The 19481-nt window shown below is 42.2% G+C and overlaps 1 protein-coding gene across 1 annotated transcript in view; it reads left to right on the forward strand.

Moving 5' to 3' along the window:
• Nucleotides 1–18149, forward strand: part of CCDC102A (coiled-coil domain containing 102A) — a 24578-nt gene extending 6429 nt beyond the window's left edge. Inside the window, exons 3-9 of the mRNA XM_069966444.1 lie at nucleotides 1210–1391; nucleotides 2958–3066; nucleotides 4271–4387; nucleotides 4470–4679; nucleotides 7663–7833; nucleotides 9888–9991; nucleotides 14981–18149. Coding sequence (XP_069822545.1) covers nucleotides 1210–1391; nucleotides 2958–3066; nucleotides 4271–4387; nucleotides 4470–4679; nucleotides 7663–7833; nucleotides 9888–9991; nucleotides 14981–15104 — 1017 coding nt within the window. The 3' untranslated portion in view covers nucleotides 15105–18149. The remainder of the gene's footprint in view (nucleotides 1–1209; nucleotides 1392–2957; nucleotides 3067–4270; nucleotides 4388–4469; nucleotides 4680–7662; nucleotides 7834–9887; nucleotides 9992–14980) is intronic.
• The last annotated feature ends 1332 nt before the right edge of the window (nucleotides 18150–19481 follow it).

Consider the following 19481-nt stretch of genomic DNA (forward strand, 5'->3'; position numbering starts at 1 on the left):
GGCAGGTTTGGCCAACGTCAGTATAGGGTGTATGGGCACCTCTGTGCGCATCTTTTTTACCTTTGCTGTGGCACTGGCATCACAATTACATACAATGGTTCCAATGGGTGTATAACCATCCACAATTATAATCCCATAAATCTTAAGTATCACTCATTTATATTAGCACCCACAATTGATATTTAAAGCCTTAAAGGGGTTATCCAGCGCTACAAAAACATGGCCACTGTTTCCCCTCACTTGTCTTCAGATTGGGTTGGGTTTGGAACTCAGTTCTATTGAAGTAAATGGAGATAAATTGCAAACCACACCTGAACTGGAGACAAAAGAGGGGGAAAAGTAACCGTATTTTGTAGCGCTGGATAACCCCTTTTACATTTTATACCAAAAAAACAAAAGACAGGCTTTTACTATTACAATATTTCCTTTATTATCAATTTAAAACAACAATGAAAAATGTCATGTGTCAAGAGGTTCAAATAATATGCTGCAAGTATCGTCTTGGCTTGTTTCTAGGATTCCTTGCTCACACCAGCTGCTCCTGACACTTCTGATTTCATCTCAGCATTGAAAGCCCGCTCAGCCAATCAGTGGTGGCGGCTCTGTTCCATCTCAGACACTGATTGGCTAAGCGGACTGTCACTGTTGAAATAAGATCAGAAGTGTCAGGGGTGGCTGGTGTGAGCAGGGAATTCTAGAAACAAGCCGGGATGATACAAGGGGAGTGTAGACAGGTAAACATACAGGTTTATTATTTTCTTTACTTTCTCATCAGCTTTTAGCCGTACATCACTATTATGGTGTGTTTACACAGAGAGATTTATCTGACAAATTTTTTAAGCCAAAGCTAGGAATGGATTTGAAAAGTGGACAGATCCCTTTTTTCTTTATGACCTGTTACCTGTTTATAGTCTGTTCCTGGCTTTGGCTTCAAAGATCTGTCAGATAAATCTCTCTGTGTAAATGCAGCCTTACATGGAGCAATACACTGCTGATTTTTAGCATGTTGAAAGACAAAGATCAGCTGATGATTGGCTCCTCAGCTGACTTTTCCTTAGTTGTCTTTATTACATGGGGTGATACCTGCCCCAATCTGCCTGATTTGGCAGATAATCGCCCAGTGAAAATTCCCCAGGCAAGACATGTGGAGGCAGCTCTTCCTGCTGTGTCAAACTTTTATTTCTCACATCTTCCATCTAATGATTTCAGGAGTTGGATGTAGATAGCAGTCCTAGGCCAGAAGGCTATGAACAGTACAATGAAGGCTCATCCCTCAGCCCAAGACCCCGACCCTGGGAAGACAGGGACCCCTCTGAGGATGAGGCACCCAAGATCACAGCCCTTAAGCTGAGAATGGACGAGAGTCAGAAGGTTCTTTTAAAGGAGAGAGAGTGAGTTAACAACTGTTTATAAAGTGTGTGTGTGTGTGTGTGTACGCACATATTATATACGTAGATAGTCAGTACTATGCAAACATTTTAGGCAGGTTTGGATGGTTAATTGGTTATCTTAGATTATAAAGCTGGTTTCTTACAGTAATAGCACCACACCTGTCCTCAGGTTGTGTGCGGTATTAAAGCTTGGCTCCAATACCACACAGAAACTGCAAAAAAGAGTGGCGCCAATCCTGGACAACCTTTTTAAAAAAATTGATGCGTTATGCTTGGTTCACACCATGGTTTGTGCCTCCAACCCAAGTGGAATCTCTAGCTGACTACATTTAGGTTGTAGAAATGAATGGGGCCTCTGCTGAATCGAGTATAGACACATCAGCAGCGGGTTGTGAGATTTTACTGAGGTATCTGTGCCTCAAAGGCACAAAACATGGTGGGAACCCAGCCCAAATCGTTTATTTTTATGAATTGAGAAAAGTCAAAATGATTCTAAATCAGATCAGTATTTGCTGTGACCGCACTTGGCCTTCTAAACCGCATCAGTTCTTCTAAATACACTTGCACACAGTTTTTGGAGGAGCAGTAAACAGAGTTGTTTCAGACATCTTGGAGGAGTAACCGCCGATCTTCTATGGATAAGCACTCTGTGGGGTCCAAATGATCATGAAGATCGTTCTTAGAGGAATTTGCTGTTATTTTTTAGCTGCCACTTATGCACAGGATAGGAGATCGCAGGGGTCCAACCTCTAGGTCCCCCCGAGGATCCCTAGAATGGCGCCCTGACTACTTAGATTTAAAGGGGTATTCCAGTGAAAAGCTTTTTCTCAGTAATTGAAACACATTACAATGTTATATAACTTTGTAATATGCTTCAATCACCTATCTGCCCCCTTCCCTATCTTTTCCCCCCTCAACCCCTTCACCAGGAAGTGCAGTAAACTCATTCTTACCTAATGACTGTTAATCCCAGGCTTTTCTGTGGCAGCCATTTTGTGACAATGACATCATCAAGAGGGAGGCGGGTCTCAGCCCTGTTAGGCCACCCTCCCTTTGTCTGATGACTCAGGTTGCTCAGCTCTGATTGGCTGAGCAAGATGTAAGCTAACAGTTTTACAGAATCAGTTAGACATCAGGATACAAAGTGCATCATGGGAAAGCCCAAACTAGGAAGTAAAGAAAAATGAAGACACTAACTGGATCTTAAGGGACCTGCAAACAGCAGGAAATTCAAACGGAGACAGACTCCGGAGGGGGGTAAGTATAAAAATTATGTTTATGATTGCTTGGGCTTTTTTTTTATCAGCGCTGGAGTACCCCTTTAACACTACATGGGAGTGTGTACAGGGACTGTATATATTTGTATGTGTATGTATCTAACACCCATATGGCTTATGTTTTAAACCATTGCATGATGGGGTGGATAAGGGTATACTATCATATGGCAAAGAACTACTATATAGCTGTCACTGGCTCTCTTATCCACTATATGGTAAGTTCCTTGTCTGTCTAGTGTCCATTACCAAGTCATTGAAACTTGATATTCTGTTCTTGCTTTCTATATAGAGACAAGATGATTTTAAGTAAGACCATTGAGAAGATGGAGGGTGAGATCAGCCAGTGGAAGATGAAATGTGAGGAGCTGAGCAAGTCAAGACAAGAGGCTGTCACCCAGGTAAGGCAGAGCATTGCAATCCGTGTATAGGGAGAAGGCGTCGGGAATGTGACTGTAAAATCTAGGTGGGTCTATATGATTGTATAGTCATGAAGCTTGAAGCATGGTATAGATATGTGGGTGTAGTCATCTAACGTTGGAAGTCTGTATAATGGGACTAATATAAAAACAACAACAGAGGTGCAGAACCTTCCGCTCTAAACTGCTAATGCAAGCTGTCTATGGTTATAATAGGAGCTTATAGAACTTCTGGTAGACGGAATGTCGGCCAAAGACATTCATATTGACTAACATGGCAAACATTGGACGACAACTGACAACTTTTAATTGGTAGGTGTCTATTATGACTCCAAGTCTATTCCTCGGGCCGACTGAGAGGAGCAAACGAGCGATATTAGCGCTTGTTTGCTCCTTGTTCCCCACGGGTGAGCCTAGGGGAGAAGGAGGGGGATGGGGGCTGCCCGGGTGATTGCTAGATTGTCCGGGCAGCCCATAGCATACAGCAGCTGTCTGCTGCCGCCGCTCCTATTCCACTGAGCGACGGCAGCAGATCGTTGCTGTATGAGTCGTCTGTCTTTCAACATGTTTGAAAGACAAACGACGCCACGATCAGGCGACATGAACGATAACGGCTGATCGTTGCCTTCTATTTCACGGGATGAGTAACGGCCAATATTGGCCGAATACGGCCCATAATCGTTCTATGGATTAGGGTCTATAGACATGCCCTCATATAATTTCTGTGTATATCCAGCCTAACTTGGGTAGCGAAATGTAATGCGGTGACTATATGCAACATTGCTGTTTGTTTCAGTGGTCAGAGGATGGTAACACTATGCTAACAGACCTTTCTGACACATCCAGGGAAGATTAGTGGGAAAGTTTTTTTCCCTCATTTCAATAGTCTAAACCATGGGTCTTATAGTCCGAAAAAAGGTAATTGTGTAGACTGTAAAAAACACTGGGGGCCACACTTACCAGCAACAAAACGGAGGTACTTAGGCTTCAACAACAGTGGTTGATTTCAATGCCAAAATAAAAAAATTTTTATTTTAACATGCCCAATCCTTTGTTCTCACAGGGGAAGCTAGCTGTCTTAAGTGTATGGTGCCCTTTACATTGTAAATTAATTTGGAATATTAGCAGAATGGCTTTATGGAAGAATACTGGAAATTATAAGTGACATGTGTCTCTCTTTCTCCAGCTCACCCTACTCAGAGAACGGCACCAGGATGAATTGGGACGGATCTCTGAAGATCTACAGGATGAGCTGGGGGTCCGCTCCAGCATGGATAAGAAACTGGCTGAGCTGAGGGCGGAGGTACCTTTCCTGTTATCACCATTATCACTCCTGTGTCCCGTTGCTGTTTTTTTAAGTTGACGTTTTACTATGATCTATATAGATGGAGGGGCTCCAGGCAGAGAACGCAGAGGAGTGGGGCAGAAGGGAGAGACTTGAGACAGAGAAACTCAATCTAGAACGAGAAAACAAAAAACTGCGGCTTCAGATCCAGGACCTGGAAGAGATTCTGACCCGTAAGAGGAGACAGACAGCCAGTGCCCTGGACACTGACTTGAAGTCCATCCAGGCAGAGCTTTTTGAAAAGAACAAGGTAATTATAAGGTTGCATGCTTCCTTTAAAGTGACTCTTCTGAGTTCACCTAACACGTCAAATACAGTATACAGCATACCCCCAACCTCATGCATGTACAGGAATGCTCCTTCTACACATGCACAGATGCCTAATATACAGGGAGACATCACTCACATCTCTACCATACAGGGAGACGCATCACACACATACATATCCCTACTATACAGGGAGACATTTCTACACACATACCTACTATATAGGGAAACACCTCTACACACGTACCTATTATACAGGGAAACACCTTTACACACGTACCTGTTATACAGGAAAACACCTCTACACATGTACCTACTATACAGGGAAACACCTCTACACACACGTATCTACTATACAGGGAAACACCTCTACACACGTACCTACTATGCAGGGAAACACCTCTACACATGTACCTACTATACAGGGAAACACCTTTACACACGTACCTGTTATACAGGAAAACACCTCTACACATGTACCTACTATACAGGGAAACACCTCTACACACACGTATCTACTATACAGGGAAACACCTCTACACACGTACCTACTATGCAGGGAAACACCTCTACACATGTACCTACTATACAGGGAAACACCTTTACACACGTACCTGTTATACAGGAAAACACCTCTACACATGTACCTACTATACAGGGAAACACCTCTACACACACGTATCTACTATACAGGGAAACACCTCTACACACGTACCTACTATGCAGGGAAACACCTCTACACATGTACCTACTATATAGGGAAACACCTCTACACATGTACCTACTATACAGGGAAACACCTCTACACATGTACCTAATATGCAGGGAAACACCTCTACACATGAACCTACTATACAGGGAAACACCTCTACACGCACGTATCTACTATACAGGGAAACACCTCTACACACGTACCTACTATGCAGGGAAACACCTCTACACATGTACCTACTATACAGGGAAACACCTCTACACATGTACCTACTATACAGGGAAACACCTCTACACATGTACCTACTATACAGGGAAACACCTCTACACATGTACCTAATATGCAGGGAAACACCTCTACACATGTACCTAATATGCAGGGAAACACCTCTACACATGAACCTACTATACAGGGAAACACCTCTACACACGTACCTACTATACAGGGAAACACCTCTACACACGTACCTACTATACAGGGAAACACCTCTACACACATACCTACTATACAGGGAGACACCTCTACACACGTACCTACTATACAGGGAAACACCTCTACACATGTACCTAATATGCAGGGAAACACCTCTACACATGAACCTACTATACAGGGAAACACCTCTACACACATACCTACTATACAGGGAAACACCTCTACACACGTACCTACTATACAGGGAAACACCTCTACACACACGTACCTACTATGCAGGGAAACACCTCTACACATGTACCTACTATACAGGGAGACACCTCTACACACACGTACCTACTATACAGGGAGACACCTCTACACACACGTACCTACTATACAGGGAAACACCTCTACACACTTACCTACTATACAGGGAAACACCTTTACACACGTACCTACTATACAGGGAAACACCTTTACACAAACGTACCTACTATACAGGGAAACACCTCTACACACGTACCTACTATACAGGGAAACACCTCTACACACGTACCTACTATACAGGGAAACACCTCTACACACGTACCTACTATACAGGGAAACATCTCTACACACGTACCTACTATACAGGGAAACACCTTTACACACACGTACCTACTATACAGGGAAACACCTCCCCCCACACATACTATAAAGGTAGCCACTTCCCACACACACACTTTCAGGTACCCCACAATTCCTGTTACACCACTCTGCTTTGTGATGTCATAAGCCATTGCTGTGGACTACAGTGAAGTTGAGTGATGATATTCACAGATGACCCAGTCTCCTCTCCATCCTAAGTATACCGGTGTGAGCTATGGAAGGGGAAATCAGCTGGACTCCAGCAGTGTGTTTATTATTGGGGTGTGGGGTGCATAGGTAGCAGTTTCACCTGGACCTGGTATTTGAGAAATTGTGAAAGCCCCTCTACACATAACAAGACCCCATTATTTCAGTTGGCACGTGGTAGGTGGGAGACATTGGTGCACATTTGCCAAGGAATTTCATGTCAAGGTCCCCATATTCCATATACTTTTGTCAGCAGGTTTAATCCAAGGTGTATGGGGCTCTCCCAAAGACCACCAACAGATAATAGTGATTAGTGGTCATGGGGGTTTGTTCTGGTTTGTCCTTTGTTCTGGGAAAGCTCTCTTGCTGCGGCTTACTCCTCCCCATAGAGAACACAGGATTGCTTTGGCTGTACTGAACATAGCTGTATACTGGGAGGACGGGAGCTGGTCGGACGATCATTATTACTGAAGGTGTAAAGGGCCTTTATTTTTGGAGGTGTAGGGGGCCTTTATTACTGAAGGTGTATGGGGACCTTTATCCCTCTGGCTCTTATGGGCTGGCACAGTGGTGATGACACTATCATTACAAGTGCATTAGAGTGTAAACGTGAAAAAATGGTCTGACAGGCACGCCCCATAACCACATGTTTTATCTGAGGCTCAATATCTCGAAGACAGATCAATAAGACTGCAGTCTTCTCATTGCACGGTACATTAATGGCCACCATTACAGCATAACTCACTATCCTCATAAAACTGTCACATTTTATGGTCATGTCTGAGTTATTGGAGAGAATGTATTCTAATCGCCTGCCGCCGCTGTTATTCTTCTTTCATCTTGTCCTCTTTATAATGCTTTGCACAATGGTCCCTTTTTGGCCTCAGACTTGTAACCCCTATAGTTATATAGCCCTCGCCCACCACACCATTACATGGAATAACTAGTATAATCACCTTCATTTTTCTTGCAGTCACAAAGTTTTTTTCTTGACTTTTAACTCTAGGAACTGTCCGACCTGCGACATAATCATGCCAAGCTAAAGAAGCAATATCATGAAAAATCTGCAGAGCTTATCCATTCTAGCCGACGTGTGGAGCAGCTGGAGGTGGAGGTCAAGAAACTGCGTCTCCGGGTGGAGGAGTTAAAGAAGGAGCTTGGGCAGTCAGAGGACCAGGTAACATAGTGAATGCCCCGCTAGCAGACAAGGAAATTTCTTTCACATTCACAGTTTTTCTAAGATCTTAAGGGTTCATTTACACGTACAGGATATGCATCAGATCCGCAGCAGATTTGATGTCCCAGTTTGGATTTAAAGCAAATCTGCAACTTCAAATCTGCTGCAGATCCTGTACGTGTGAACGCACCCTTGGGGGCCTATTCCATGGAGCGATAATCGTTCAAATCGGCCGATTATTGCTCCGTGGAATAAATACAACGATCAGCCGATGACAATGATCATCTGCTGATCGTTGATATTGGTTTGAACCTATAATTGTCAGGCTCCGACCGTGCATCACTACGTGTAATAGCGGTTCACGGGCGGTGACTGACGATTTATATTACCTATCTATGCTGCAGGGCTCCTCTTGCGGTCTTCTTCTCCCCGGGTCCCGCACGCTCCAGCTTCAGAGCGGCCTATCTCAGCTGACGGGCCGCTCAGCCAATCACTGGCCGGGACTACCGCGGCAAGTGATTGGCTGAGCGGCCTGTCAGCTGAGACACGCCTCGCTGAAGCTGGAGCGAGCGGGACCCGGGGAGAAGAAGACTGCAAGAGGAGCCCTGCAGCCTTGATAGGTAATGTATAAAGTTTAAGCAAGGGCTGCAAGGTAAGGATGTCCCTGCAGCCCTTGTTAAACGATAATCGGGCCATAGATTAGGCCCAGTGAACGAGCGCCGATTTAGCAGATCCAGTATTGTGGATTGAAAACACAGAAAGGCTACAAACCCACTTGGCGGGTCTGCAGCGAGTCCCCTTGCTGTGTATTTGCAGCGAGACTCGCTGCAGATCCCGGCCCTATACTTTTAATGGCAGACAAACACGCAGCAGGGATGTACATAGGTCAATTAATATCAGTATTGACCAAAGTATAAAATGGTAAAAGTATATTATTACATTAAAACACAAACTATGATACTTTTAGTTAATGCAAGCGCTTAAAACCACTGTACGGAAATCTGGATTCACAATTTATACAGACAACTTTTTTTGATTATATTACACGGGGAAATGTGGGAAAAAGGAGATGGTGAAGATATATAAATTACTCATTTCAAAAGCCAATAAGGAATAGTTTCCTAAATGTTGAGATCATTGGCAGAATGATGTTGGTTCTATACATAATGAACAATGGACCCAAATCCTCAAAACCTCTAGATTAATTTCTGCTAATGGTTACTATAGATTCATACAGTCTGGAATTATTTTTCCTAAATAGTTTAATTCTAATTGCCCACAGTGTTTGGACAGTAATGACTGGTTTGTGTATGGGAAGAATTGCATTGTTTTACTTTATAAGGTAAAAATACTTTACAAAAATATATAATTGCATTGGGATCAGCTGTCAGCAAGATGAACATAACTAGGAGTCACTATTCCATCTATTACTGCTGACAACCTGCCTCCATATCATGAATTACTGCTACAGCCCTCCCTGTCACTATAATAGTAATATAATTGCATTGTGATCAGATGCCCATGAGAGCCACACACCTTATACTACAGTAACAGCTATTCCTGTTACTGCTAACAACCAGCCTCGATAGCATGAGAGCAGAGGCGTTACCTGAAGCTTGGGGGCCCCAGTTCAAAACCAGTCACAGGACCCTTTAACTTTATAGTACTGGCCTCCACATATGGGGAAGAAAGACTTTATGGGCCCCCTGTGGCCCAACTGTGTCCTCTGCACCCCATATACCGACATGTTTGCTAGACAGATTGTCACAGCCCGGCCCTGTTACTGGCATCACTTAATATAATTTCATTTTGATCAGATGTCCTTGAGTTCTAGACACCTTATACTATAATAACAGTTATTCCATTTATTACTGCCGACAACTAGTCTCACATGGCATATATATTGACTGTCAGAGGTACCCGCTTTCTAAGGCACAGATATAACTGAAATGGGTAAATTAACCTTGACAGATGATGTTTACAGACTAAGATTTTCCTTGAAATGCTAAAACACGTCCCCATAAATAATCACACGGCTGCCTCTCTTATTGCAGTTAGATGAGACGCAGAACCAGATGCGCAAATTACAGAGGTCCCTCGATGAACAGACCGAGCTAAATGAAAACCTACAGGTTCAAGTGGAGCATCTACAGTCCAGGTGCGAGCTGGAACTAGCATATCTATCTAATCTATCTATCTATCTATCTCCTATCTATCTATCTATCTATCTATCTAGAAACTTGTATCTTGGAGCAGCACTACTTGATGAATCCAGGTGGGTGCCAGCGGGTGGCCGCGACCACGGCTTCCAATTAGCTATACGTAGAAAATTCCCACAGCACTCCGATGTAGCAATCAAACGTGATTTATTGCATAGTGAAACACAGCACAAAAAAGTCAAAGCAACGTTTCAACGACCACCGTCGTCTTTTCCAAGCGTGGAAAAGACGACGGTGGTCGTTGAAACGTTGCTTTGACTTTTTTGTGCTGTGTTTCACTATGCAATAAATCACGTTTGATTGCTACATCGGAGTGCTGTGGGAATTTTCTACGTATATCTATCTATCTATCTATCTATCTATCTATCTATCTCCTATCTATCTATCTATCTATCTATCTATCTATCTATCTATCTATCTATCTATCCATTATCTATCTATCTATCTCCTATCTATCTATCTTCTATCTATCTATCTATCTATCTATCTATCTCCTATCTATCTAGCTATCTATCTATCTATCTCCTATCTATCTATCTTCTATCTATCTATCTATCTATCTATCTATCTATCTATCTATCTATCTATCTATCTATCTATCTATCTATCTATCTCCAATAGCATACATGCTACCAGGGAAAAGTATGTGGATCCAGAATATATCATCATATATTTACATCATACAGACTACAAAATAGACAATAGATCAACCCTATCCTTTCATATACAGCACATAAACTGTACAGAACTGACCTATGTAATCATATGTACAGGTTATAGACTGTAGAGAATTAAAGAACAACATTTTCTGCACTTTGGTGCAGTTGATGCCAAAACTGGCCTAAAGTTAATAAAAAGCCAGGACAAAAAATACTTTTAGAAAAATTCTTGTTTAGTAAATGTTTTCCTTTTGCAATATAACTTTGTTACACATGAATAAACAGAAAAAATATCACCACAGTGCTCAAAAGGTTGGAGGATCCGGTGTTCACGCCATTGCGCTGGTAGACTCCATTCCTTTACTGAAGACTCTCACTCTCCACAGGACTGGCCTAAATACATTTATAAATTCTTCCCATGAACTGTAGAGAACTGCTCTATGTCCTCCTATGCGCAAAGCATGTACAATAACCCTGGTGCTTATATACATTCTACACTATGTAGAACTGCCCTATGTTGTCTAGTATGTAGAATTGGCGCGTGTCTTAAAATGTGCTCAGTATGTAGACTGGCTCTTCCACTCACAGGCCACTTCCTTGCCTCATCCTCTTTCTGTTGGTGTCCCTCAAGGCTCTGTCCTGGGACACCGATTCTTCTTCATCTACACTTTGGGGCTAGGTTCACACTATGTAACTGTGCGGCTGTATTTTTTATGCGGCTGTAAATGTGCGGATGAAACTCCGGCCGTGGGAAAAAATAGACATGCGGCTCAAAACATACGGTCATTTACTTGGAAATCTGGTTCAACTAAAAATAACAAATAAAATCTTAAGAAAGTGATGCAAACACCTCTGGATGCATCTGGGAAAGCAGGGAAACAGTTTACATGAATTGCTATTACCGGGGTTTGCGATCCTCTGCACTAATGCCGATGTCTCTCATGGTTAATCTATTAAAATAATAAAACACATTTTCGTTGTAATAAAGTCCCTTTCGTTGTTCAATAATTAAATTTAAACTAATCCATCATTTTGCAATTAAATATACTGTTAAAATAAATAGATATGTAAATAAATGTATATTTATATATATATTTATTTTTTGACAGTATATTTAATTGCACAATGATGGATTCGTTAGAATTAAATTATTGACCAACGAAACTGAATTTATTTAATCGAAAATGTGTTTTCTTAATTAAATATTAATTAGTACAGGAAGCTCCATAAGCCGTTAATTCATATTGCCGGCAATAGAGCTTTCTGTACTAATCATCACTTTACTTTAATGAAAACATCAAATGTTTCTTCTAATTATGTTATCACAATAGCATTATTAGAAGAAACATTTAGAATTATATGTGCGCTCAGCTGATTGGCTGATCGGCTGAGCGCACATATAATGAGCCGGTCCGCAGCACAGTGACTTCATTGTGCTGCGGACCAGCGAAGAGGACACATCGGGGTGAGTATAGAGCTCTCCTCACCCCCTCCCCAGCACTGCACCCCTCCCAGCAAGGAAGGGGGGGTCAGTTAACCCCTTCCTTGCTGGGATGGGTGCAGTCTGACATCAGTCTGGCCCCCAAGGGGTTAAGGGGGATGCAATACATCCTCCCTTAACCCCTTGGGGGTCAGACTGTAAGCAGCGATCTGTAAAGATGCTGCATACTGTAAGGTGCACAACACCGCTCACAATGATGGGTGTTGTGCTCCTGTTTGTGTGTTTTTTGTGTGTTTCTCCCTTTTTGTTTTTCAGATATCGGTATCCTGTGGATTACGTCGGATTCCGTGGACTACGTCGATGACCAGCGTTTTTTTAATGTTTTTTTTTTATAAAATGGTCAATGAGGGGTGTTTTTATTTGAATAAAAAAATTTTTTAACTTGTGTCTTGTCTTTATTTCTTTACTTTATAGACTTAGTAGTGGAAGCCGTCTAATAGACAGAATCCATTACTAAGTTGGGGCCTAGTCTTAGCCGGTATAAAATGGCTAACACTAACCCCCTATTTTTACCCCAGTACCCAATGCCACCAGGGGTACTGGGAAGAGCCGGGTGCCAGTGGTCCCGGAGCGTCAAAATTGGCGCTCCTGGACCGGGCGGCAGCAGGCTGGTAAGATTTAGGCTGGGGAGGGCCTAAACCAATGGCTCTTCCCACCCTGGTGTTACCAGGCTGCTGTCGTTTGGTTTTTAACCCGGCTGGTTATAAAAATAGGGGGGACCCTATGCGTTTTTTTTTAAATTATTTATTTATTTTAAAAAAAAACCCGCATAGGGTCCCCCCTATTTTTATAACCAGCCGGGTTAAAAACCAAACGACAGCAGCCTGGTAACACCAGGGTGGGAAGAGCCATTGGTTTAGGCCCTCCCCAGCCTAAATCTTACCAGCCTGCTGCCGCCCGGTCCAGGAGCGCCAATTTTGACGCTCCGGGACCACTGGCACCCGGCTCTTCCCAGTACCCCTGGTGGCATTGGGTACTGGGGTAATAATAGGGGGTTAGTGTTAGCCATTTTATACCGGCTAACACTAGGCCCCAACTTAGTAATGGATTCCGTCTATTAGACGGCTTCCACTACTAAGTCTATAAAGTAAAGAAATAAAGACAAGACACAAGTTAAAAAAAATTTTTATTCAAATAAAAACACCCCCACACCCCTCATTGACCATTTTATTAAAAAAAAACATTAAAAAAACGCTGGTCATCGACGTAGTCCACGGAATCCGACGTAATCCCCAGGATACCGATATCTGAAAAACAAAAAGGGAGAAACACACAAAAAACACACAAACAGGAGCACAACACCCATCATTGTGAGCGGTGTTGTGCACCTTACAGTATGCAGCATCTTTACAGATCGCTGCTTACAGTCTGGCCCCCAAGGGGTTAAGGGAGGATGTATTGCATCCCCCTTAACCCCTTGGGGGCCAGACTGATGTCAGACTGCACCCATCCCAGCAAGGAAGGGGTTAACTGACCCCCCCTTCCTTGCTGGGAGGGGTGCAGTGCTGGGGAGGGGGTGGGGAGAGCTCTATACTCACCCCGATGTGTCCTCTTCGCTGGTCCGCAGCACAATGAAGTCACTGTGCTGCGGACCCGCTAATTATATGTGCGCTGAGCCGATCAGCCAATCAGCTGAGCGCACATATAATTCTAAATGTTTCTTCTAATAATGCTATTGTGATAACATAATTAGAAGAAACATTTGATGTTTTCATTAAAGTAAAGTGATGATTAGTACAGAAAGCTCTATTGCCGGCATATGAATTAACGGCTTATGGAGCTTCCTGTACTAATTAATATTTAATTAAGAAAACACATTTTCGATGAAATAAATTCAGTTTCGTTGGTCAATAATTTAATTCTAACGAATCCATCATTGTGCAATTAAATATACTGTCAAAAAATAAATATATATATAAATATACATTTATTTATATATCTATTTATTTTAACAGTATATTTAATTGCCAAATGATGGATTCGTTAGAATTAAGTTATTGACCAACGAAAGGGACTTTATTACAAAGAAAATGTGTTTTATTAATTTAATATATTAACTATTAGAGGCATCGGCATTCGGCATCATTGCCGGCTATTTTTGAAGTACTCCGTACGGACCGCCTGTCAATCCTCGGCCGCATGTCCAGCCGCAAACAATGGTCTTGTTCATTTTTTACGGGTCCGTTTACGATCGGGCCGTAGATTCATACATAGTGTGCACTGTGCAGCCGTATATCCTATACTTTCCAGCGTACGCATGAACCACCAAAAATACCGCCGCACAATTACAGCCGCAAATACAGCCGCACAGTTACATAGTCTGAACCTGGCCTTAGCCTGAGACAGCTCATTGAATCGCATTGCTTTATTACCATATTAACCCTTATAATAACTTTAGTGATCCAAATGAGAATTTCAGATTGCCCGTTGACAATAACCTCCTCCTGCTGTAAGTATGGAGAAAAGAAAACTGAATTCATTATCCTTCCTTCATCTCGTGCAGCTTTCCTTCACTAAAACTATCGATCGCAGTTCATTTATACCACAGTATATACAGTAGGTTATGTAGAATCAGCCTGTGTCTACATTTACCCCCTAAGAAAATAGACTATTTAGACCCTATAGATGCAGTACATGAGGACAGGCTCTGGCCTAGGAGGTTGTCTGTATGAGGGGTTATAATTTATGTATGATATGAGCTCTCCCTGTTCTCTCTATCCAGCGGGAACTGAGGGCGCCACTTAATGACTATTTGTCTCATCATACAGGCTTCGGCGGCAACAGAACCCTCCTCTGTTCGGGAATCTGCGCTCCTCTCGATTTAGAAATGACGACACAGGGGAGACAGGAAGTGATCCAGACGAGGACGATCTTCAGATCCAAGTTCCATAACTGTTGCTCTTTTGGGATTAGGAGAAGGGCTGAGAAGATTAGAATCGGATCTCTCGACATGTATAGAAAGGAGGGAAGTGACTCTAATAGCTGCTCCAGGAATTGCTGCTACCTCCTGCACCACCAGTCAGTGTTTTGTCGTCTTCTCATTCGTCTATGTATGTGCTCACATGTGGAGTGGGGCCTGTTGGTAGAGAGTCTGCTAATGTTATGCCCTGATCAGCCACTTTTCTACAATTAATTAACTATTAGGGAATAAAATACCATATAGAGAACTCTGAGAAGTGGTATAGTATTGTCCCTTAGCCCTTCATATACCACTATTCTCACTATGACCACTGCTCATTATGCACTCTGTATCTGGATAATACAGGTGTATGCAGCCAGGTACGCACACCTTTTTCTGATAGAAGCAGGACTGAGCTGTTAGCCTCATTGTCCCACTCCTGAATCTTTTCTCAGTGACATAATCACAAGATCCCTTCTCATGTCCATGTATATAAAGCCAGCCGGCTGGTATTGACTATATGACCAGTATATACGGGACTTCAGGTATATAACTGTTATTTCATGGACCTTATTCTTCCATCAGGTATACAATGGAGCACTATAGTGAATTACATAGCCCTGACAGGTAAATATTAAATTCATAATGGTTCAATCGCCCTCCAACAGGGGAATAAATGGTAATATGGACTCCTGTTCATATAGACTTTATGACAGGTTTATGATACTATACACACCCAGCAGGTATATCAGATATCTATGCCATTGATTGCTGATAGATATATGAGCTATAGACTCTTGACATATTGTAACCAACATATGAATTTAAAGAATATCTCTAAACTACCCACTACATGTCTTTGGATAAATAGACACCCCCAGTAAATAGACTGTGGTCTGTATGACATCCCAGTGGATTACCACTGCCTCATGGAGGATTAAGGAACATATGGGGGTGGACTGTATGACCTCTACAATCTTTACTGGATGGACTCTAAAGCGTGGACTGTAGACTCCCCAGTAAATGGGCTGTTTAAAGAAAGAAATTCAACAGACACCAATAAATGTCTGTTTATTGCCCCTTGTAGATTATGAGCTACTTTATAATGGACCTTGTGTCCTGCATGCAAACCTTATTTATTGCAGTATTCCTGATGGCCACAAAGCTTTAATATGTCTATATGTGTGTGTGTATATATATATATATATATATATATATATATATATATATATATATATTCACAGTTCATATACTGCTAGATACTGTATGCTGATCAGCCAGAATATTAAAACTACAGACCGTTGAAAGGTGACGTGAATAACTTTGATCATTTCTTTACATTGGTATCTGTCAAGGGGTGGGGGTTATTAAGGAAGAATTACTAGCTTGTTTGACTGTTGGAAACTGCAGGTGTAAAGACCTGATCAGCTGTGATGAGGGCCAAATTGTTATGGCTTGATAGCTGGGTCAGAGCCTCTCCAAAATGGAAGGTCTTATGGGGTGTTTGTGGTATGCATTGTTTAGTACTTTCCAAAGGTCAAACAAGTAAACTGATGACTGGGTCATGGGCACCCAAGACTTGTGTGTGAGAAGCATTAGGGTAGCACATCTGGTCTAATTCCATAGAAGAGCTGCTGTAACACATGTTATTGAAAATGCTTAATGCAAGGTATAACAGGTGTCGGATCACACAGTGCATTGCAGCTTACAGTAAAGCTGCATACTGGTCGGAGGGTCAGTGCTGATCCCTGGATCATGGTTTCTTTGACATCATATAGACAGCCAGGTGCATGTGTATTACTTACCTGGGGAAAGGTACACTAAAATTCACTTAGGTATCAATCTAGTGGAAGACCTTGGGTCCTGGTATTCCTGTGGATGTAACTTTGGTGGTATAAGGAACTGACAAGGAAAATGTCCTCACTGAAATTCTGCTTGAAATTCTCAATAAATGTCAAAGCTAAAATAGAATTGGATTGGATTTATGGAGTGAAATAACAAACTCCGATTGACATCTATGAATGTCTGCTAGCTAAATCTGCTTCAGGAACTGACATGTCAATTCTTCAAGCTGAATTCGAATGCAAGTTGGAAATTTTAATGAGGAAATTACTCTGCGTGAACAGTGCTGTGAAAATCCCATTGAACTAAATGGGAAGCTTATTCAGGTGGAATCAATGTAAATTCTGAGCCTGAATCTGCTTCACAATAAGCATTACAATAAAGAACACACGCATCAGCATTTTAGTTTACAACCTTGTGACTTTTAAATTACTTGAAAGAATAAAGTCCTACATGCCGGTTGTCCTACCCCTTCTACAAGCATCTTGGAAATATGCCACCTTGTGTAAATGTTGTAAACCAAGTACACCCTTTAAAGTGGTGGTTTCCCTAATGTCTGTGTATTCTTACTGCAGTATATTGTGACCAAGACATACGGGAAAAAATATCAGGAATGATTGAGGGGTATGACAAAGAGCTCAAGATGTTCTTGGCCTCCTAATTCCTTAGATCTCAATCTGATCAAGCCTCTGTGTGATATGCTGAAAATATATATTTGATCCATTGAGGCCCTACCCTATAAAATATCTGGTGCCAGGTATCAAAGGGCGTCTTCAGAGAATTAGTAGAGGCCATGCGTTATCTGGTCAGAACTGTTAGAGGACCTACACAATTTGAGGCAGTTGACTTTACTATTATGGCTGATCGGTGTGTAAATACTGATATATGATTTAGATATACACATGCACACAGTATCTACACAGATGCTCCCCCATTATTACAAATATGACCAACTCACCAGTCAGAATGTCGGCTGCCCCATAGGATTAAATGAGCATCCGCATCCTAATAATCTGCAGTATTACAGCATCAGCATGAACTGATTTCAGGAGGATTCCTTTCTCCTGCCAGGATCCTTGCTGCCTTTCACCTATGTCACAGGGCGGGCTCTGCTTGGTGCCTTATATTTATAATATATTTTTATACCTTTCTGTAATTGTAGTCCTGTTTATTAAAATAAACTCATTTTATAGACAGTGTGTCCTATGTGATTCCTCGGAGCTGTTGGCTTTATCTACTGACTTTCATTAAACATCTAAAGCTTGTATCTTAGCACTGGAGCAACAGATTAAAATGAGAATATATCTTCTGTTTCAGGGGGAGAAGTCCTATTGTACACTGCCTTTCCTTTAGAAGAAAAGCCTCTAACAGGCCTTTTTTTATTCTCACCTGGCTGATTCAGCTCGGCACCGCTGCATGCCCCTCTCACTTGCTGGATTGGGGGAAGGAGTGAGGGGCCACAGTGCTGCTGAGCTGAATCAGCTCTGCATCGCTGTGTCTCTCTGAGATTACATGTTTCCAGGGACAATCCACAGTCCCTGGATAGGTGTGTTCTCAAATGTACACATGAAAGGAGTAAAAACATACTTACCTTCCTGGCCACTGCTCACAGAGCAGAAAGCAGTGGTCAGTAACCTAGGCTATAAGCTATCAACTATAGGAAAAGAGAAAGGGGCCAAAAATGCTTATTTTTGCATTATATATGACCTAATAAAGGTTTTGGTGATACCAAAACCCTTAAAGGGTAAAGTACAGGGAACTTCCTCAATCCCTAAAGGAAATAATGATGACTCCATTGTTCTGGGTAGAGGGTTGCATTCAAGCACATAGGGTTGCATTAAGCACATATGCTTTATCTCTGAAAACCTCACGGCTCATGTAAACAATGTGCAGTGTTCTTTGGTTGATTATGACCATGTGAAAAGAGATCTTTAGTGTGCCCTGCATGTATCATTTTGTCAGGGATTTGATGCATATATTAACCTATACCTTAGGGTGCCTTTACACGGAGAGATTTATCTGACAGATTTTTGAAGCTAACATCAGGAATGGATTTGAGAAGAGGATAAAACATAGTTTTGCTGCTTTACAAATAACTGGTCAGACCACATATGGAATACTGTATACAGTTTTGGGCTGCTGTGTGATCCAGCATCCCGTTCTCTGCCAGCCAGCAGTATCTTAAGGCCAGAGAATCAGAGAGTGGAATGTGAGATTACACAACAGCGCCCGCTTAGCCAATCAGTGTGCTGTCCTGCTGTAACGCATTGTTGGCTGTCAGCGACCCGGGAGCCAGAGAAGCAAGCCGGAGCACGGGCTGTGAGAATGCAGAGGCCATAGGACAAATCTATACCGCAATCGCAGTGGATTTGGCTGGGGAACTCGAAGCGTTAAATCCGCTGTGGATACGGTACGTGTGAACGCAGCCTTCACACTATGTAATTTTGCAATAATTTGAATTGGCGTGTATTGAACAACGGCTGCAGTGTATACACTCTGTGTACACTGTGGCCTTTGTTCTCTGCTGC

The sequence above is a fragment of the Dendropsophus ebraccatus genome, chromosome 4 (genome assembly GCF_027789765.1).
Source record: "Dendropsophus ebraccatus isolate aDenEbr1 chromosome 4, aDenEbr1.pat, whole genome shotgun sequence".
Taxonomy (NCBI): domain Eukaryota; kingdom Metazoa; phylum Chordata; class Amphibia; order Anura; family Hylidae; genus Dendropsophus; species Dendropsophus ebraccatus.